A 23,800-nucleotide genomic window follows, 5' to 3' on the forward strand; every position below is an offset into this window, starting at 1 on the left:
TGTACATGTGTTGTGGAGGTAAGGCAAGGATTCCAGAGGATAAGATAGGGGAGGGTAAAGGAGGGTAGGGTGTACATGTGTTGTGGAGGTAAGGCAAGGATCCCAGAGGATAAGAAAGGGGATGGGAAAAGAGGGTAGGGTGTACATGTGTTGTGAAGGTATGGCAAGGGTTCCAGAGGATTAGATAGGGGAGGGGAAAAGAGGGTAGGGTGTATATGTGTTGTGGAGGTAAGGCAAGGCCGTAAGATTCAGTATGATTCCAGAGGATTAGAAAGGGCAGCATGTGTTGTGGGGACAAGAGATATATACATGTAATTATGTGGAAGGAGGATTAGAAAGGGGGACATGTACCGATAAAAAGGGGTTATAAAATGAATTACAAGTAGATAATGTATTATAGATATAAGGGTTAGGATCAAAGTAGAAAAACATAATGAAGCAGGTTGTAATGGTTCAATATAGTTATTGAAAATTTTATGCAATTGTTGTTTAATTTATTAGTTGTCAGGGATAATATATCATTATACTTGTATATATAGATGTGATTTATTATCATAGCTTTACAATGAAAGAAAACAGAATCAATAAGGTGGTGGGCAGCTACCAACAGAATGGTAGATACTAGATACTAGATAGCCTATATGTTAGCTCTGAGCTCTTATTTCTCACAGGAGTTCATTAGTTTGGTTGTTTGATGGGCTGGTACTGCTGAAGCCACCTGCTGACATAACACTTGTTAATGTGTTGCTGTCAATCAGGACTGATTCTGTATCAGTGTAACATATTGAACAACTACATGTACTCTTAGTCTCTAACTGTTAGACTAGATTTGTCTGTGTAATCTCTCAGGAGAAATAAATAGGATACAGTATATATGGTTAGGGCTGATGGGACTTATGAAGTTATGTTTCAAGTATATATTCATAATTACATCTGTTGAAATGGGATATATGACACAGACTGCTTGTATAGCAATATATAGCTGCACTCTAATCGATACAATTTTGTTACCAATAAAAAATATATTTTTATCACAGCCATAAACACATGTATGGTGGCTGAATGGTTAAGGTGTTCTGACATTATATTGATAACTTTATGATGTTCAAAGTCATGATTTTGAAACCCATGTAGTTATAGGGCAGCTGCCAGGTACAGCACTAACTCTTGGTTAGTGGTTTTTCACTGGATACTCTGGCTTTCCTCTACCTCCTAAACCTGCCACATCTTTAGTACTTAATACTTATAATAGGACACTTAACTAAATAAATACAGATGTTAATTTATTTCATTAAATTAATCATATTAGATGTAAATCTTTTTGTTTGCTCAAATATAAATAATAACATTTTTGCAGTATTTATATTGATAATAGAAGATCTTGACTAAAGTCCTAGGTAGTATCGTACAGGTTATCTGAGCTATCAGAGACAAGTACCAAGAATTTGATCTGTAAATATCATTCTACCAGGTACGTGCACTTTGCAGCATAGGTTTGTGTTAACGTTGGCCTAGCCTGATAATCTATTTATTTTGTGTCACCACTGTTATTTACACTCTCTTTCCCTTGGTCACATTTAATAGTATTCTGTACATGTGATGAGTCATGCTATTTTGTTATGGCCAGTATATATCTGCTCATCAATACTACAATAGTATTTTAGACACAACGTATTCGACCCAATAAGCGCCCAGGGCATTTAAAAAAAATTGAAAAAATGAAAAGATGCTTAGTAAGACGAAAGTATTGCAAAGCAAAGTGCAAACCTATATAGCTTTGATAGTTTTAGTCTTTATATACGCCCGGCCATTTGAAATTGAGGAATCAAAAGGGAGAGGGACATGGATTGAATACGGAGATCGATGATACTAAACAGTGTCATAAACTTAGAGAAATCACTTGTGAAAAACAAAAATCTTCATTTGTCATTGCAATTGATTACCACATAGTATATCATAATACTGTTGTTAAATCATAAGTATAATACACTGGTAAGTCAAAGAACCACAATATAGACTAATATAATGATCTATATCGATTACGGGTCAAGGAAGTAAAATCAACGGTTGTTAATTACCATATAAATTTAGATCCTTATAAACAGTCTGTATGATTCGAATTATTTAAAGTAGTAAATATAGGGCAAAGAAGTAATTCTTTTTGTATCTTGACAAAGGGGCAGATCGTTTCGAAAATCGACAATATTTTGTCCACACTGTAAGAATCAATTTAATTTTCCCTCTATAATCTATATAACGTTTAAACTAATATATACTATGCAGAAGAGTCTATAGTAGGTCTTTGACTAAATTATGAAGTGTACTGCTCATGCCTTCCTTCATTAGTAGATAGTTTCACTGGTTGCTAGGAAAAGACAACTCTTCATCTAACTTAGGTAAAATCATCAATATATATTTGCTGTGTAACTGTGACATACATTGGCGATGGCATAATAAATTTTGATGCTAAGTGATGTGCCTGTGCTAGCTTATAGGTCTTAGCTATGTGAGATGTTTGCCCATTTTCTGTTTCCCAAAAATGGATTATGGTATAAAGAAAAATATGCATACAAAAATATCAGCTCTATGCATATCTTCCTCTGTGTTGTCTGTATAAGTGTTTAATTTTGACTTGGTTATGACTATTATGGCATGACAAGATACATGTACATGCAATGATGCATGTATAATGATGAATTTTATCTTTAAGGAGAATCTATGACTGAGAAATGCAAACAAAACAGAGATAACTGTATTTGCTATATTTTATCACATTGGTTAAATCATTCATCCCTGAAATTACATAATAGACTAGTCTAGTCTTTGGTTTAGAAGAGCCTAAATGTGTGTTAAGGGGTGAATAAGTTATAAACATATGGATGTCTGATTAATTTCTACCAGCTTATGAAATTCCTTAAAAATCTTTGACCCATGCATGCACACTGTACTGCACAGTTCACAAATCATGAGATGACTATATAATATAGCTAGTATGGTGTATATAATCATGTGCAGTTGGACGGTTTACAGAGAAACTGCAATATTAATTGATGTGTTATCTGGCTACTTCATCTGACATTATTATTGTGCTGTAACATTTACCTTCCCAATATTTGAATCATTCACCCCTGAAGACTCATTTGAAATGTCCCAAAACTAAAGCTGGAGAAGTTCATTATAAGTTTTCAGGGTTAAAAGTTAAATGATAGAATGTCAGTAAAAGACAATTATGTAAAGAAATTTTCTACCTATTTCATATAATCAAAGAGTGTCTCATGGTCAATTTTATATAGTCAAATTATTAATGTAATTAAGGGGTTATGATCATGAGCTATTAAACAACCAAGTCAACCTCTCAGGGTCGACACAAAAAGGGAATTTGCGGTATACAAGCTTCAGCTCTGAGCTTTTTCTCTAGAACTCAAGCTTACATCCACCACTAATTCCTAACATGTCCTCAATTTATGATCCTTAATTATACCCCTTCACACTGGATGAAGATCGCGCTATGACCTAAAAAATCATTTAGATCATGGCAGGTCATTACAAAGTCATTGTGGGGTCTTTAGGGGCACATAAGCAACACAGGTAGGTCGTCATTGTGCGAGATAGAGCATGGTAGAGCTACGACTATTTTGAACATGCTCAAAATTTACGTAGCGAGGTCATGGTGTTTAAGGGTCGTAGTAACATAGTATCAAGGTCGTAGATGGAGTGTAGTGGGAGTGGGTGCAGCGTAGTAGAGACCTAGGACTCGCATGGCTTGGTCATCAAAACTATGATGCAACACCTTCTACGCTGGTCTGGCGTTTGAACTATGATCGCTTGACACTTGCACTACAACGGCTACATCTTAACTACGATATCATGAAGTCTAAGCTATGCGCCTACTGCGGAAAGTCCGTTTTCTCATGCTTCTTCCCTTTCCTCGCAGCAAAAAGGCTATTGCCATCCTGACTTGAAATATACCTTGCTGATCTTGCAAGGTGCATCAAAGATTGATTTCCATTTTAAGGTGTTTCCCCCTCAAAAGCAAGAATGAAACTGAGAAAGGAAGCTCAAAGACATTGTATATATAGTAAACGTCAGTCGGTCTTGACAAATTCGTGGAAATAACGTAGCGCAAACGTGATACTCGTGGAAGAGGAGGGATATTAGCTTGATGCGATCTTCTAGCGCGAAGCAGTATCCGGGCCTAGTCTTAAAATATCGTACTGTCAGCATGGTTTTTCATGGTATAATTGTACTATGAACGTGCCGTTGACGTAAAGAATGTGGCACAAAGCTATTTTTGTGCGCGGTAGGATCGTATCAGTTTCATTAAAACAGTCACACTGAAGATGGTTTCCAAAACGTTTCAAGATCTTGCTATGATCCTAATGGTCGTGGAGGTCATGGAGAGCGTAGTAAAGTCTTCATCCAGTGTGAAGACCCCTTTACTTAGGTCCTGCAGGAGCCAACTGCATGGGTCTGTCTCTCCGCCCACAATTGGTTTCAGGAGACATCCTCAAAAACCAAATGGCTCATTGTTTGGAAAGTGTATGTTGTAGTAGTTGATAGTATGCAATAGGGAATTTAACTTTTCCTGAAAAATCCAAGATGGCCAAAAATTTTAAGAAGTGCTCGATTTCATTAAAAATTGGTATACAGATGTTTTTGGAGACATTGAACATTACTGTTTGGTTATGGTTTTGAAAAGATATAAAAATCCAAAAAGTAGCAATGGCCCCTTATTTTATGGGGGGGGGGGGGGCGCCACCTTTCTTACAGATGTCACTTTTCAAGATTATCAGCTAAAAGGGAAAAAAAGAAAAAGTTCCGAAAAGCAAAAACTTGTTAGTTTAGTGAATTTATGGTTTTTTTTTTGTTATTTCAGGCAAACGTATGCAGGAGACCATATGCATTGTGATCAGTATCATCTTGATCGCCTACAACTTTGTCATGTTGTGTTGGAACTTCCAGCCTGACCTCTGGTACTACATCATAGCATATGCATGTAAGTATACACTCACGGATCACAGACAGTTCTCAGGTATAACTTAAATAAGAATCCCTGTTCATTATCCTTAAAAGAAAAAGAGGCACTTAGAAGAGGCTGTCTGTCATCCACAAATCTTGTCAGGATATATATACTCCTCCTGTATGTATATCTGTCATCCACAAATCTTGTCAGGATATACTCCTCCTGTATGTCTGTATGTCATCCACAAATCTTGTCAGGATATACTCCTCCTGTATGTATATATGTCATCCACAAATCTTGTCAGGATATACTCATCCTGTATGTCTGTATGTCATCCACAAATCTTGTCAGGATATATTCCTCCTGTATGTCTGTATGTCATCCACAAATCTTGTCAGGATATACTCCTCCTGTATGTCTGTCTGTCATCCACAAATCTTGTCAGGATATACTCCTCCTGTATGTCTGTCTGTCATCCACAAATCTTGTCAGGATATACTCCTCCTGTATGTATATCTGTCATCCACAAATCTTGTCAGGATATACTCCTCCTGTATGTCTGTCTGTCATCCACAAATCTTGTCAGGATATGCTCATCATGTATGTCTGTCTGTCATCCACAAATCTTGTCAGGATATACTCCTCCTGTATGTATATCTGTCATCCACAAAACTTGTCAGGATATACTCCTCCTGTATGTATATCTGTCATCCACAAATCTTGTCAGACTATATTCCTCCTGTATGTCTGTATGTCATCCACAAATCTTGTCAGGATATACTCCTCCTGTATGTCTGTCTGTCATCCACAAATCTTGTCAGGATATACTCCTCCTGTATGTATATCTGTCATCCACAAATCTTGTCAGAATATACTCCTCCTGTATGTCTGTCTGTCATCCACAAATCTTGTCAGGATATACTCCTCCTGTATGTCTGTCTGTCATCCACAAATCTTGTCAGGATATACTCCTCCTGTATGTATATCTGTCATCCACAAATCTTGTCAGGATATACTCCTCCTGTATGTCTGTCTGTCATCCACAAATCTTGTCAGGATATACTCCTCCTGTATGTCTGTCTGTCATCCACAAATCTTGTCAGGATATACTCCTCCTGTATGTCTGTCTGTCATCCACAAATCTTGTCAGGATATACTCCTCCAGTATGTCTGTCTGTCATCCACAAATCTTGTCAGGATATACTCCTCCAGTATGTCTGTCTGTCATCCACAAATTTTGTCAGGATATACTCCTCCTGTATGTATATCTGTCATCCACAAATCTTGTCAGGATATACTCCTCCTGTATGTATATCTGTCATCCACAAATCTTTTCAGGATATACTCCTCCTGAATGTATATCTGTCATCCACAAATCTTGTCAGGATATACTCCTCCTGTATGTCTGTCTGTCATCCACAAATCTTGTCAGGATATACTCCTCCTGTATGTATATCTGTCATCCACAAATCTTGTCAGGATATGCTCATCATGTATGTCTGTCTGTCATCCACAAATCTTGTCAGGATATACTCCTCCTGTATGTCTGCCTGTCATCCACAAATCTTGTCAGGATATACTCATCCTGTATGTCTGTATGTCATCCACAAATCTTGTCAGGATATGCTCATCATGTATGTCTGTCTGTCATCCACAAATCTTGTAAGGATATACTCTCCTGTATCTCTGTCTGTCATCTACAAATCTTGTCAGGATATACTCCTCCTGTATGTATATCTGCCATCCACAAATCTTGTCAGGATATACTCCTCCTGTATGTCTGTCATCCACAAATCTTGTCAAGATATATGCCTCCTGTATGTATGTCTGTCTGTCATCCACAAATCTTGTCAGCATATGCTCATCATGTATGTCTGTCTGTCATCCACAAATCTTGTCAGGATATACTCCTCCTGTATGTCTGTCATCCACAAATCTTGTCAAGATATATGCCTCCTGTATGTCTGTCTGTCATCCACAAATCTTGTCAGGATATACTCCTCCTGTATGTCTGTCTGTCATCCACAGATCTTGTCAGGATATACGCCTCCTGTATGTCTGTATGTCATCCACAAATCTTGTCAGGATATATTCCTCCTGTATGTCTGTATGTCATCCACAAATCTTGTCAGGATATACTCCTCCTGTATGTCTGTCTGTCATCCACAGATCTTGTCAGGATATACTCCTCCTGTATGTCTGTATGTCATCCACAAATCTTGTCAAGATATATGCCTCCTGTATGTCTGTCTGTCATCCACAAATCTTGTCAGGATATACTCCTCCTGTATGTCTGTCTGTCATCCACAGATCTTGTCAGGATATACTCCTCCTGTATGTCTGTCTGTCATCCACAAATCTTGTCAGACTATATTCCTCCTGTATGTCTGTATGTCATCCACAAATCTTGTCAGGATATACTCCTCCTGTATGTCTGAATGTCATCCACAAATCTTGTCAGGATATATATATATACTCCTCCTTCAGTACTTTACATGAAACTATACTTTTTCGCAAAACTTCCGTCAAGAGATGGTTAAATGATGGTTACATGGAAACAATGGTGGCTTTCGATTGGTCAAAATTTAGATATTGTCCGATTTAAAGAATGTCAAATGCAATGGTTATATTTTTCAAGACATCAAATATCATTTAGTTGCCATGGTTACCTAAATAATATTTTGAAATGAATGTAAACAAAATTTGGTGTATGGATGATTTGTGTACATATATTTAGTCTTATTTTCAAAAAAAGACATGTCATTTGGTTGCCATGATCTGAAATGTGGGGTAGCAGGGTTAAGATTACCTATTGGCTTACAGTTCTAGTGTTGGAAACTAACATCGGCATAAATATGTATACTTTTTCTGAGTCAATCTATACATATACCTTTGCTAGTAGAAGCATACGGTGTCTGGATAGTTACAGAGAACCAAAAAGGGGTTAATTTGGTTGTTTTTAGCAATATTGGCAATCATTAGGTAAAATTGGTATGATCAATTGAAAATGCTATATTTACTATTAAAGATAATGACAATATTGTGTTATTATTTTTTGTTTTGTTCTAGTCCTAGGGATCCTGACAGCAGATTTCCTTAGTGGACTAGTCCATTGGGGTGCTGATACGTGGGGATCTGTGGAACTGCCCATTGTAGGAAAGGTAGGTAGAGCTGTAGGTGGACATGTAAACTCATTGGGGTGCTGATTCATTGGGATATGCCCTTGTCATCCTCGAAACTTTAGGGGTAACCATCACTCTCATCATACATCCACCCCTTGAATATTTTATGCAAAAACTGAGGGCAGTTCAGGAGAAAAAACTGACCAATCACAGACCTGCAGAGATTTCCTTTGAAGATATTACAGAGACAACAAAACCCAACTTTATGTCATCTTCGACAACTGCATTCTGTAATTTGTACCTGTCTTAACAAATTCTTCATAGTCTTCATACCAGAGATCAAAATGAATTTTTAATAGTTGTATATGTCATATAAGTAGCTGACTAAATTAGAATACCAGTATCAAAGAAAGTTTATTTCATATATATATATAAAGAGTGTTTTACATCTCATGACTTATCATGGTTACTTTATACCATGCATATAGCCCTTATTTTTGCTGTAATGATATTTGGTCATGAAATTTTTGATACGCAATATATTGAGAAGTATTTTATATACTCTGAAGGCCAAATCACAAAATTTTACTGCAAAAATTGAATTCTTGTTTTTAGTTAAAATTGGTGAAAATTTTTACCCGCTTAAATGAGATATGTTGGATAATTATTCTTTTACAGGCATTCATCCGCCCGTTCAGAGAGCACCACATTGACCCAACCTCCATCACAAGACATGATTTTATTGAAACGAACGGTGACAACTTCTCTGTGACCATCCCGTTGATGGCTTACTCTGCCTACAAGTTCCTCACATACACCCCCGAACAGATCCGAGACGATTACACGTTTGAGTGCTACCTCTTTCTACTTACAATATTTATCAGTGTTACTAATCAGGTAAGTCTGTGAAGGTTTTAATGAAACTCATGAAATAGTGGCTGTTTATGAAAAAAAGCCATTCAAACTTGTCTATAAAAGACCAGCTAAGGCAATGAAAGAGTGGCGTCGATAGAGAATTGGTCTTTATGAATAGCTGGCCATGGTCTTTATACAGAGGAGGGTGCTAAGGCAGGTTTCATTGTGTGTTAAGCACAATACTTGCTATGGAACACCAATACAAGGACATAGGTGTATCATACATATGTATATACAAAATGTAATAGAATTATCGTTGTTAGCTCACCTATTCGAAGAATAGAGGGAGCTAATGTTGTCACCCTGGCATCGGCGTCGGCGTCCCATTTCACGTTAAAGTTTTTGAGCAAGTTTCTGTTTCATCAATTGTTTAAGCTTAAGTCATCATAAATGTTTGTGATTTTATTTTCCGAATGTGTACGGATGCTGAACGTGATAATACAACCAATATGGGGCCCTTTATGGGGTTTTTGAGTTTTTGAACCCTTTACCACCTGTAAGCGCCTTTGGACGCCTTTACCCCTTGCCCCATGTAAGCGACTTTGGACGCCCCTGCACCATCTCACACGATCTCAATGCAAGCGACTCTGGACGCCATTTTGACTATCAATGTTTTGCTAGCTTCTTATCACGTGATAAAAGCGCCACCTGTGTTCAGACTTTACAATCTAATTATAGACGTGACCAAATTTCTAACCAATCGAAAAACGGCACAGTGTTACTATATAAAACTCTGAATAAATTAACCGAGAAAATCACACATGTGTTCACTGCTTCACTCATGTTACCGGGGACGCCATCATGGCTTCTGTTGTTGATATTACGGCAGATATTTATAATTATAAGTACAATGTCACGATATTTAAATATCACAGGCCTAAAAGCATATAATCTGACAATGATTTAGACGATGTTTTATTCAATTTGACCGATCGAAAATCTGACGGTCATGAAGAACGGCGAGGTCCCGTACTATCGCCATTACCTGACGCCGTGTTGGAATGGACTGGCGAGTTTACAGCCGTGAGTGTTGATAATTTTGTTAGAAACTTGTTGTCAAAACTTCAATAAACCTTTAATATACTTCATTTATAGTTGATAGATAATTTTCGTGCATTTTTCAACGGCATATAACGTACAAACATCCCACAACAAACACACTACTCGGAACGATAGAAAGTGAAAGTAGCAGTGAACGGGTCGTGAACCGGCACGGACAAAGCAGAAATAACAGTGTTTTTCAGAGCAAATATATTGACTGAGCCATGATTCAGATAAATATTAGTTTGTTTACGATATTTCAAGTAATTTGTGCAATTTTTTTCTAAAAGTTATAAAAAATCGGCAATATTTTGAGTATTTCCGACAGAGAAAATCGACCATTTTCTGACCTGTAAACGTTTTCAATATTTTTTGAAGTCCTCATATCGAATAATATTTGGAAATGATAGCATCACTGTGTAGTTTGATTCATTTTGAAGCAACTTTATTACCAAAATATTTCTCAAAAATAAACATGAAAGTAAATAAATCCAACTTTAAAAACGTATTATCAATCCAGACTGAAAACTTCAAAAAGTGCCATTGAGATGGTGCAGACACTTGACAGATGTTGCAACAATGTTTGTGTTGAACATTGTATACTTTCCTCATGGAAGCCTGGTGATGCAGTCTACTAGTTTGCATGTGGTAAAGGGTTAATTTGTCATATTTCCATGTTAAAGTTTTTGAGCAAATTTCTATTTTGTCAATTGTTTAAGCTTAAGTCATCATAAATGTTTATGATTTTATTTTTCTAATGTGTATGAATGCTGAACGTGATAATACAACCAATTTGGGGCCCTTTAGGGGGTTTTTGAGTATGTTAATTTGTCATATTTCCATGTGAAAGTTTTTGAGCAAGTTTCTATTTTGTCTATTGTTTATGCTTAAGTCATCATAAATGTTTATGATTTCATTTTCCTAATGTGTATGGATGCTGAACGTGATATACAACCAATTTGGGGCCCTTTAGGGGTTTTTGAGTCTGTTAATTTGTCATATTTCCATGTTAAAGTTTTTGAGCAAGTTTCTATTTTGTCAATTGTTTAAGCGTTTAAGCATAAGTCATCATAAATGATTATGATTTTATTTTCCTAATGTGTATGGATGCTGAACGTGATAATACAACCAATTTGGGGCCCTTTAGGTTTTTTTGAGTCCGTTGATTTGTCATATTTCCATGTTTAAATAGTAAATACTTGAACATCAACTTCTTCTGAATAGGCGAGCTTTGCTGTCCTCCAACAGCTCTTGTTTTGTACATTATGGACTGCACACTAAACTTTGTATCCAAAATGTGTATGAAAGCTCCACTAAAGAATGTAGATATGTATAAACCAATAGGTAATTCTGATGTTATGAGGTACAGATATCAGTTTTCATTTACGCTAGTACAGCCATGAGAGGACAATAATACAACACAATCAGATGAGAAGCTCCATCGGTGGTTTTGTACTTTATTATATTATAACAACAACAGAGTATTGTCTACAAACCCGGATACATGACACCAGTCCATCTAAACTAAATCATTATTTTATCTATCCACAGTGCCACAAGTGGTCCCACACCTACTTCGGCCTTCCACGATGGATCACGCTCCTTCAGGACCTCCACATTGTGTTGCCACGGAAACACCACCGCATTCACCATGTGGCACCTCACGAAACGTACTTCTGTATAACGACGGGCTGGCTTAATTATCCTCTGGAGAAGCTCCGCTTCTGGAGTACATTCGAGTACCTTATAGAACTGACCACAGGCTGTAAGCCTAGAGCTGATGACCTTGTCTGGGCCAAGAAAACAAGATGATGGAAATTTCTATAATAAATGCGTATACATTATATATCTTAGGCTTACATGTAACAGAATAATTTTATTCTTTATTTCACAATTTTACACTGTCATCTCTCATGTTTTTTTCTCATTGTTTGTTACTTATTTTCTGACCAATTTTGCATGTGATAACATGGGTACTGATGTTTTAAGGTTTTATTTCGAGATGCCTACAAAAGATAACTGTTGCCTTTGATTGATGTATTTAATAAAAAAAGTATGCTCTGCTTCCACATTATCATGATTTTCTCATTTAACCTCTGTTTTATACATATTCCTAAATTGCTTATTAATGATGAAAATAGCTATTTAATGGAATCCAAATACTTTCTGAGTCGTTTTTTCTTTCTTTTTCTTTTTGAGAATATTTATTTCTCTAAGAATGTACTCCTGAGAAGTCAAAATTTTATTGTAAGAATCTTTTTTCTCATGTAGATTTTTGGAAAAAGGATTTCATACCAATAGAAGAAAATGGAAGAAAAAAAACATATGTCTGTGTGCTGTTGTCACTCAAAAATACTTAGTTGATGAAATATTGGGTTTTATGGAAATTTTGCCGTTTTGACCATAAACATGTTAAATTAAAGCCATAATTTCCTTATGAGGTGTTTGATAAATGGATGTTTGTAGAATTTATTTTCCGGTAGTCTTCTTTAAAAATACACCAGTTATGATTAATAAGACTTTTTTCTCAGAATAACAACATATGCTACCCCTACCCCTTAATTTTTAGGTACAAAATGACCATATTCAGCCATTTTTGACAGTTTTAAACCTTTATAGAAAACGTTCTGGTATTAAACTTTTGTCAATATTTTGCATATCAATATGTCAATAACTAGCACCTTACTACAGATATTGATAAATTGTATTTGAAACTCTCATAACTTCTTTGATCTTTGTCGAAACAAAACTTCAATGGGACTGAAACCTCAGAAAAATACATCCTAAGTATTTACTCCTAACAGGAAATCAATCGTACATTTTGTAGAATAGAATATTGGTTGTAGCTCTGATTTCCTAGCATCACTTTTTACTACAGATTTCTGATAAAGTAAAACATATCTAGTAACAGAACTATTTTTAGGTATCTTGAAAAGAAATCAGAATATTTGTTCGACTTCGATACCGATTGTGTAAATTTAAGTTAAGCTTTTTGTTAAACAGATAGAAAACTTTTAGTTCTGTTAAACTGAAAAATGATCGCTGGAAGACAACATATTGTTTTGGTTTATGAGAACTTGCTTGTTATTGTTTTGTTTGTGCTAATTACTTTGTGATCTCAAGTGTTTAATCAATCAATTCAGCATTATGTTGATTTTATCACTAGTTTGGAATATGTTAGACCATTTTCCACCCATTTCAATAAAATATCACTGATGTTTTACAAAGTTTAATAATGCATGTGTATCAGTGCTTATAAGCTGAAACGTATATTTTCAAGTGCTTACTCTGATATTCTGGGTTTTCATGAGTGATGATTTTTTTCCCTTTTCTCAACCTAAAAGTTAATAATAGTGCAGAGAAATACTTATTCATGTCAATAAAAGTGCTATATGTTTAAGAAATTGCACATTTAGAAATAATTGAAATAAGAATTACCCAGGTAATCCATTGTTGTTTCTAGAACTACAATCGATTAACAAAACTATATTTGTATTTTCATTTTTCAAAATTGAATTCCCTTTATTATTTGTAGATTAAACTAGTGCTCTGTTAATGGAAGGAGAGATAATTAAGGGAAAAAATCCGAGTTAGATGTTGACCTGTTTCTTTCAGAAAATTTGGTACATTACTGAAGGTTGATTAAAATTACATTATTCTCATTAATTAAAACTTTTTGATTTGTTTAACTGTTACGATTTATATCATAATGTATAATTTATCTGATTATAATGCTATTTATGTACGTGTAGATTATTATACTTTATGTGTATACAGTGTATTTCAAATGTATATCATAAAGAGTTCGAGATCCACCCTATATATATAAACATAGCCAAACAGTATGCTTTATATGTATTTTATCAGTGCTCCTATTCACTAACAATGTATTTAGTGTTGGCAGAGTTATATGCCCATGTGAGATGATATTCAGTATCTTCTCCATTAGTTTGCATGAGAGAGTTGCGCTGTTTTCTTGTAAATTAACGATATTGTCCATATTGGCTCACAAGGGCAGATAACTCTTTATCACAGATAGACAGAATTTATCATGGTAAATACAATGAACTTGTAAATATTGATACATTCTTACCTATATCTAATTTTTGTATTGTTTACCCTCTAGTTATATAATAATTGATTAAGTAGAACTAACCTAAACCACCTGTTATGAATTTCAGACATGAAATTAATCAAACGTATATATCTATCCGTCCCCTTGCAATTTTAGATTTCAAAAAATATGAAAACAAACATGAAACATTCAGAAATCTGAAAGATAGTTCAGGAATAATGGTTTTAGCACTTTTTGCGAACATTCTAATTTAAAAGAGACCAAATTGTGGTGGTTGAGTGGTGAAAGTGTCTGACATTCTATCACTTTCAGTCAAGTATTTGAAGTCGATGTGGGGGCTTTCATGCCAGGTATTGGTGGTTGGATGGGTGGTATTAATTGGAGAAATCCAGGTTTCCACCTCTGCCATCACAACCTGATGTATCTTTCACTGACCATAGCTGATACAAAAGAATCAAAAAAAGTTTTCTGCGCACCGATTTGTATATACATCCATTAAAATATCCCTCCGTTGTTTTCTTAATGAAATCATTAGTCTCAAACATGATATTATGACCATCGAATGCTGACATTTTTTTTGGATACATCTGTGGTGTTGGGAAGAACAATTTTCATCACCATTCTATTTTCATCAATGTAAAATTTATGAGCTTATATCGGTCAGAAAAAATTATAGAACATTTTATTTTTGCTATCAGATTGCATAATCATCACTCATTGGTACATTTTGTACTGTTGCTGAATGTCATTTTTACATCTTTTATTTGCCGTTGTTTTTAGTTCTATTACCTCAAATAATCCTATGGACCATTTTACTTACATTTAGCCATGATTTGTATTTTAATATGATGATAAAATTGGGTTTTTGTCCAGAATAATTCTATTATAACATACTAGACTAACAACAAGATCTATAAAGTTCATGTCTACATTTGATTTACAATATCATATGTTACATGTAAATCAAGGTCTGAAATAAAACTAATGTTGGTAATATCACTGTCATTTATAACAAAATCAAAGCAAACAAAAAACTTTGCAATTAAAATTTGCACTACAACAGCCACAAAACTTTATAAAAATCATAAAAACAATTGTAGTTTTTAGAAAAAAAACGTAATGATATAAAATTTCAAAAAAAATTTTACATTACAAAATTATACAAGTTCAAAATATATCAAAAAAATTCTGTTGAACATAAAAACAACATAATACAAAATATGAACAGGTTATTCTGGCCTTGACCTAATCATACTGATGACCGTGAAACACATGATGAAATACCTTGTTACATAAACGCTGGAGATAAGTGGTATACAAAGTCCAGAGTACTTTAACACTTCATAAACTGACATTTATATCTAGGTTAAGTGGATACTGATAGTAGCAATCTGAATGGACCATATTAAATCTGATACACAGTGTGATAAAGAATAAACATCGAACAAGACTTTTGTGTATACATAATGGATGGTATTATACTTCTAATACACGACAATTCTTTTAAACCTGCTGTCAACAAAAAGGTGTAAATGAAGTGGTGAAGACAATATAATATTAATGAATGAGAATTAGTTATCTTTAGTGATCTTATTATGAAGAATTACGGTTCAAAATTTTACATAGAAGTTCTCTCGCAAAGGAAAAAGAATGTATTTGAAACACCAATAGTGATAAAAAAAATTTGAAGCTCTAGACCTGCTGGTTTGTTCCACACAAGCAATGGGTCAATCATGTGGGTTTATGACTGCAGTACACCCTTGTAGATAAGTGAGAAAAAATTTTTATCGGAGAAGTACAATCGTTGTTTGTACATTAGAAATATGCTTTTAGTGCAGCTCGATGAACTGCTTATGTTTTGGTGTATTTGTTTTGGATGGTGTTAAATATATAGATATTGTATGTTATTGATTACTCGGTGTGATGTTGATTAATTTTCCTGATTGTGATGGAATCAGGTGTACATATAATATTATGCGTAGTGGCGATGTGATTATAGTATACTGTTGATCGACTGTTGATACCAATTTGTGGGAATGTCTATCGATTGCTGTACACCAACCTATTTTCGCAGCGACTTAATTTCACATTTTCATGCCTAACAACTTTCTCACAGTGACTTACATTTTCATGCTTAATGGCTTCTCCATGGAGATGCTATTTTGCGATTAACAGTGAAAAAGTTTTTATTTTTTACCTGAAACATTTTTGCATTTTTATTTTTATTTTTTTTTTGCAAATTTTAACCACCGACAAAATGAATACTCGAAATTTAAGCGCACGCGAAAAATGGTTGGTTTTGATGCAGGAATTCCTCTCCCCAAAGTCTGTTGTAAAATTTTATACCACAAAGCCAATATCTGACCTACCAGGTAAATGTATTACCTATAGGTACAGAGTGTATTGTCTGAATCCTGTATTGTGCCAATGACAATCTGTCGAGTTGGTGGCCAGACAAACCAAAGAATGTTCAAAGAGTATTACCGTTGCTATGATGACATTCTCCAGGTGGGTCAAACAGCCTATCACAGGCTAAAAAGGTCAGTTATGTAAACCCATGGACAGGAATTATGTTTAATTCCACTGAAGCATAGTTTTATACATTTTGTTGAAGTTGTACATTTGTAATTTCCAATAAAAAATTCTGAATAAAATGTATCAAATTACTGTTTTATCTTGTTCCCCCCTAAAAATCGAAATGGACCCTTCTAGTCTCAGAGTTGAACAAGTTTAAAATTCCCATCAAATCCTTAAGAAAAAAAGTTCAGTGATATTACCCTGTACCTGCTAATTAATCTACCAGTATTATTGATGTTTCATTCAAACTACAAAGGGTGTATAATGTATAGACCAATTTTGTTTATTTAATCAGCAAACCTGCCATGATTGTTTATGTCTTGGTACATATATAAAGTTGAAATAAGACGTCTTTTTAGTAACAGTTATTTCCTCTTGTGAGTGGATGTTTGTTGCTTAGTCTATTTTACAGAATGAAACACAATTTGCGCTACAGGAGAAGATAATTATCTGTGCATAAAAACCAAATTAACAAATTTACCCCGATAATTGGTCTAGCTTTAAATTTAGAAGATCCTAAATGTGTCTTCAGTAAGTGTTATAGTGACTGGCCTTGCATTGATATTTAGTTTCAGATTTTTTTCAATATTTTGTGTCTAGCTTGTTGAATCCTTCTCCTTGATCTAACTGACCGACTAGTTTCTGTGACTGGGTTTACCAAACTGGCCATAAGAGATAAGCTGATTGTAATATGCCCAACATATATATAGATGTCAATAACAGAATTTTTAAGTGCCTGTGTATGTGTATAATGTCTATGTATTCATATATTATTTTTCATTATTGTATTTTAATGTTTGTTTTCCATCCAATTGTAAAAGTGAGGGAAATGTTAAGATTTGCTTAGACATTAATATTTAATTAATACAAGATGATTATGTAAAAATGACAATTTGATGAAGTTTAGAGTTTAAAAAAAAAATGATGGATAAACATTATATTTTCTGTGAATGATAATTGATGTATTAAAGATATTTATATAGATGTTTATATACTTGGTAAATGTCATTGCTGTATGATATCCAATCTCCAATATGTGTACATATATTGTTTATATCAATGTGATCTATGGATAGGGGGTAGTTTTTTTTTAATGAAAATTTGGGTTGTTTTCCCATCTAAATCTCGAAATGAAATTAAGCAAGTACTTTGAGAAACTATTCCGCTGAAAGATAATCTGAACATTAAATACAAAAGTAAACAGATGATATTTGATCAAAGAAAGCTTATTCAATCAGACTAATAAATATGAGTTTACCTTGAAACTGTGATATATTATGTTCATCGATATGTATTTTTTATCAAGTTACAAAAGTGCATGTGGCAATTGTCTTTCAAATATGGCAGATTCATTATTTTGAACAAACAGTCACTTGATGAGTTATAATTATTCCATGTTCTACAATGTTTGTTATTTTCACCATGTAAACAAACTTGTATTTAACACATAAGATCAATTGTGTATTGCTAATGTGATGCAGATTAAACATACATTACATGGAAGTAATAAATATTTTTTTGCTGTATTGTAATTCAGTCATCAAGTAATTTGTGTGCCATGTAAATGAATTTATTGCAGGGTCAGTTAATATAAAAATTGTTTATGCACAAGTTAAAAAGAGCAAGTATGCATAGTTATTATTGCACATATGTCATGGAAGTTTTTGTTTATGCAACTGTTTGCACTTACTTTGCACTTATCATCAATTACAAGTAAATTTGAAGCAGATAATTTTGTCTATTTTGCAATTATTCAATTTGAGGGCATTAAAACTATAAAGCAACAACTAAAAAGTTCAATTAAAGGAGGAATATAAAAAGTTAAACAGTTGACATATTTGTCGTAAAAAGCAGTTATCATCTAAGCTAGTAATGTAGTTAAAAACAACAGATAGAACTAGAATAGATATTTACTTTATAACAAAAACAAATCAGTACAACAGATAGAACTAGATTAGATATTTACAGTAATAAAAACGAGTCAGTACAACAGATAGAACTAGAATAGATATTTACATTAATAAAAACGAGTCAGTACAACAGATAGAACTAGAATAGATATTTACAATAAAAAAAACAAATCAGTACAACAGATAGAACTACAATAGATATTTACATTAATAAAAACAAGTCAGTACTGAAGCTTTATGGATTTTTTACACATCCTTTCTTGCACCAATATACATTTCTTATTAAGTTTGTTTGTAATGTAGAACTTCACTTTCTGGTATATCTGTATCTTTTGTTTCATTTATCTCATTTAATTGATACATTATGCACATATCATTTAGAGTTTAAGTCTTTTTTGTATTGCTCTTAATTCTTTACTTGCAATTTTCTTTTTTCTTCTTCTTCATTCTAATTTTGAAGTTCACAGCTTTTATGTGGTGCAAAATGGCCATTTGTTAAAACAACTCACAGCTACATTAATACACAGGGGCTTTGTAGAATTTCCAATCCTTGGTCGCTGTATATGTACTTGTTGTTTATACAGATAATGTAGCTTTGGGTTATAAATTTGTGCCAAGTCCCTGTGGTACAATATGTGTTACTACCACTGGTTAACTTGTGTATTTTCTATTGTCGTTGGATGTGGATGGAGTACAATATTGTGATATCAGCCATTGATATGTGCCTATAGCTATATCGTGTCTAGGTATACATTACACTACAGTGCTCGTGTAAAAGGTGGCTTGATGACAAATATTTGGGTCAGTTTGTAATTTTGGGAACAGGTTACGAATGTAAAGGTACACGTATTGCATCATACTGTTGTACCACAGAAAATTAACTTGTTTTCTCACAAAGTAATGATATTGTTTACTCACCCAAATGTCAACAATCAATATCAGTTGTCAAGGGAAGAACAGTTATCCAGGCAATGACAAAGATATACTCAGTAAAGATTATTTTATGTCAAGTACATATATAAAACAAAAATACAAAGACATTATACTGTATTCTTATGAAGTTGTGTGTGTAGGTTGCAATGAATATGGCACAAGAAATCATAAATCTGCTGATAGTATCAATTTAAACTGTACCTTTCTATATGTAACCTGCACAAATCACAGGTTAAGAAATTTAGATTGGAAAATTAAAATCAGTTATAGATCTACCTTGAAATCAAATGGTGGAGCATTGCTCTTGACCCATGATGGTTGAGTGAGATTGACCTTGACCCATGATGGTTGAGTGAGATTGATCTTGACCTGTTCTGGTTGAGTGCTATAGACCTTGGCCCGTTATGGTTGAGCACCTGTTACACAAGCGTGCCCAGTTGTTACTGTGTGTAGATCTGTATGAAGTGTAAATGAATTGTGATTTGTTTGCTTCTGTGAACTGTATTTCTTATGTAGTAAAAGTCTTGTATAAAGCAACTGACATTCTTCTGTTTTCCTTTGAAGTTCACCTGTCCAAAGCACAGGGACCTGAAACATTTACAGACCTTTATTGTTTATTATTTTATCTATCATACCTGGTAATAGAATAAACTACTCATGGCCCCTATGGTGCAAACAGTAAAGAAAAGTATGTGTGTCAGTAAACCTGTAAGTATTTAGTGAAAGTAATTTAGTATTTTACTGTTAGTATTTCTCCAAGGAAACTGCAAGAATATTGACATTTGATCAGCAAAATGTTTTTAAATGTTAACGTACTTATTTTAGCACAGAATTTTTTAAGTGAAAATGCAAATAACTATGAATTATGATTTATTAGCATGGATATAAGTTAGCACGGTTCCATGGACAAATATGTTTTAAAAAGTTTAGCACTGTACTTTAATTAGCGCTTCAATGATAGCTACTGCTAAAATGAGTATGTTTACAGTAATTGACAATAACTCAACAAATTTTCAAACTGAAGGTAACCAATTCATTGATCAGTTCTTCATCAACAAGATGGTCCTAGACAGCCTGAAGGCCCAACCCATGAATCCTAATGGTGGGTTATTGGAGCTATAGTACTTGTCTGTTAATGACAATCGAAAGGCAAATAATGATATACATGTACTAGTATGTCACATTGTTATGAAAGAAAAGAGGTAGATATTAGTGAAAATATCTCATTACAAGTTTCACTATGTCATCTATACGACACATCAAAAACACTTGTTTGTCACGTTTCTATACCTGTCTATACTACCGTTAGCCATCTTATTTTGGTTGATGCAAATCCCCAGGCTCTGCCTAGCCTGTAGAAAAAAAGAGTTACTTCCCTTTGTACATAAAATTTCCTAGATGCTACAAATATATAGCATACATTGTATGTTGCAGAGATTTCAATAAAGACTGAATGAAAAAAATAAGATGTAAAATGAAGAAACAAAGGAAGTATAACAGCTTAAATAGATCTATAGGAAGAACTAATTTTTAAAATAATTGGACAATCTGTTCTCTTCTCCCTATCCACCCACAATTAAAGTGAATATTCGGGCAAAGAAAACCAGTCTAAATGCGTTCATTGCCCTTTCAAATGTTCTCACATGTTAATACGACGGTCAAGTTCTGCTTACGTTTCCCAATTCTGACCATTGAAATAAAGAAAAGTTGAAAGCATTGAAAGCGAGGCTGTGTGAAAATGTAACCACCGACATAGTCAGCTGGGAGGACGTTTTAGGATTCCTATACTTTAAATTAATTTCTTTGTACGCAAACAGATTTTGATGAAAGATTTTATTTTTCTATTTCATAAGAAATTATACTGGATACATTCACACCATTTTACCAACTTTAGCCATCCTTGCCCGACTGTTCACTTTAAAGATGCTATATCACTAACCAATTGTAATTTTTCTCTATCAAAAACAGGAGCAGGTGAAGCTGCTCACTTTAAACCACTATTGAACAGTTTGAGCTTCTTCTTTTACTTCAAGACAAAAATATTAAAAATAATAAATTGCATGCCAAAAAAACTCTGTGGCACTATGCCCTATCTGATATGAAGTATAATTGTGCAAGCACCAGAAGCAAAATTAAAATATTTATGTTATTTTTGTGAAAGTTATACACATAATTACACTATTAAAGGCCCAGTACCTTTATGAAACAGCTTTTAATCTTTAAAATATGAATGTAGAACGAGATTAAAAAATATGTAGTAATAATGAAGTTATTAACTTGCTGTTCCTAACACACTTATCATCACCTTCTGTACAGTTTAATTAGTTATGAAATAAAGTTATTGGTTATTGTTAGCTCACCTGGTCCGTCTGTCAACAATCGACTTCTTCTCCATAACCACTGATCGGAACTTGAAAAAATTTAATTGATAGCATTTTTATGGGGTTGTGACTGCAAATTGTACAAATGATGGGGCCAAAAGTGGTTAATTCGGCTATTTCCATATGAATGACTAATTCTTCTCTGAAACTAGGCATGTGATAGCACTATACAATGGTAGCATACTTACAGGGAGCTCGAGGGGATTCAAAATTGTACCCCCCCAGGGGCCTGAAGTTTCGGGTCAAAAGTGGTCATTTTGGCAATTTCCACATAAACAAATTCTTCTCCAAAACTAAGCATGGGATAGCACTAATAATGCAATGGTAGCATGCTTATAGGGTAAGGATGATTCAAAATTGTACAAATGATGGGGCTGCTGGAGTGAGTCAGTTTTTGAGTGAACCCCCCCCCCCCCCCCCCGGGCCAAAAGGGTCAATTAGGCTACTATTTTCATATAAATTACTTCCTCTTTGAAACTATGTATTGGATAGCACTCATAGTCGTATGGTATTTATAGCATCATTATATAGTTTGAGATTCAAAATTAATTAAACAAATTGTGGGGTAAATTTTGTTATTTTTTTCTAATTGTAAGAGTTGTTATTGTGATAATTACTAAAAACAAAAACATGTGAGCGATACAGGCCTTCTGGGCCTCTTGTTCAATAATCAATATTAAAAGTTGTTCTTCAAATGATAAGTATTGTTTATGCTCTGTCGGCGATGGAGCATCTTTAAATTAAGCCTTCGTCTTTGAAGACAATCCAATTTGACTCTATTCCTCCCTTTGTCTACAAAGTCTTTTACCCTAGAGACTGTTCGTGTTTAGTTAAAACAATCTCACCCCTTCCAACTGACCATAGGTTTGGTCCTATTTGGGATGAGCTTGACATTTATTGAGAAAGAGTTACGTCCCTTCATGCATAGTGGACAATATCTGCAGAGAGGATGAATAGTATACATTGATATATTATTTAGCAGGATGTGATGCTGCATTTTCTAGCAATTCTGTATTTGCGTATTACAGTTATTTGCCCTTGCAAGTAGGTATTGATTGTGATGTCATGTATTTGTAAGCATATAACATCATTATTTTCAGAGAAAACGATGCCCTTTTGCATATCTTTGCACTTTTCAAGTAAAATTTATTGAAATAATAAATGACACACATTATGTAGGAGACCTCTTCTCAAAGGGTTGTTCAGAGCAAACTAACAATTCAAATTAGGAACATAAAAACAAAACTAAAACCATTTCCATCATATCTAAGTGGCAAAACTGATGTTCACTTTGTTTTGTATAACAGTGCAGAATGACAGTGATAAAAGTTCAGGTAAGAACAATGTCCTCGGTTTTGTCAAGATGTGAGCGAAAGTGATGAAATGTTGTGTCCAATTGCTGTAGGTATAGATGTCTGCGACACCTGAAACGCTGAGGTCATAACGCCTAAAATGTGGAGGTCGCGACCTTGACACCTGTGTCCACTCATAATCTGTCATCCAGGCTTACACAGACAGGAGGTTATCCATCAAAAGTCTGCATCATCCTCTCGTAACAAATGACAACAGCGGATAACAGTATCAATCATGGTCACTCAGATGTTTTAGTCCCCTTTGATATCATTTATAAACGTCAACCTTTCGTAAAAAGCTTTGCCTTTTGTCATTATTCTATTTCAAGAATTACATGTGTTTGAATGAATCATCCACTCGTTTAGGACAAAGCTTAGTCAGGTGTTGGGGGTCGCAATAAATATTTCACATCAGTGCCAGATTCAGACTCCCTAATGAAATCCCCATTGTTTATTGCCATTTTAAGAGGAATGGTGACACAACAGGTGAAATATAGACAACATGAAAGTATAGTTCTGTCCAAGTGTAGT

At 34.3% G+C, this 23,800-nt stretch overlaps 1 protein-coding gene across 1 annotated transcript in view; it reads left to right on the forward strand.

The window, feature by feature from the left end:
- The window catches only part of LOC138315292 (plasmanylethanolamine desaturase 1-like), a 28,372-nt gene extending 8,298 nt beyond the window's left edge, over nt 1–20,074 (forward strand). The window contains exons 2-5 of the mRNA XM_069256185.1: nt 4,877–4,996; nt 8,033–8,124; nt 8,764–8,982; nt 11,593–20,074. Coding sequence (XP_069112286.1) covers nt 4,877–4,996; nt 8,033–8,124; nt 8,764–8,982; nt 11,593–11,853 — 692 coding nt within the window. The 3' untranslated portion in view covers nt 11,854–20,074. The remainder of the gene's footprint in view (nt 1–4,876; nt 4,997–8,032; nt 8,125–8,763; nt 8,983–11,592) is intronic.
- Nucleotides 20,075–23,800: the final 3,726 nt, after the last annotated feature.

This window comes from Argopecten irradians, chromosome 2 (assembly GCF_041381155.1).
Source record: "Argopecten irradians isolate NY chromosome 2, Ai_NY, whole genome shotgun sequence".
Lineage (NCBI taxonomy): Eukaryota > Metazoa > Mollusca > Bivalvia > Pectinida > Pectinidae > Argopecten > Argopecten irradians.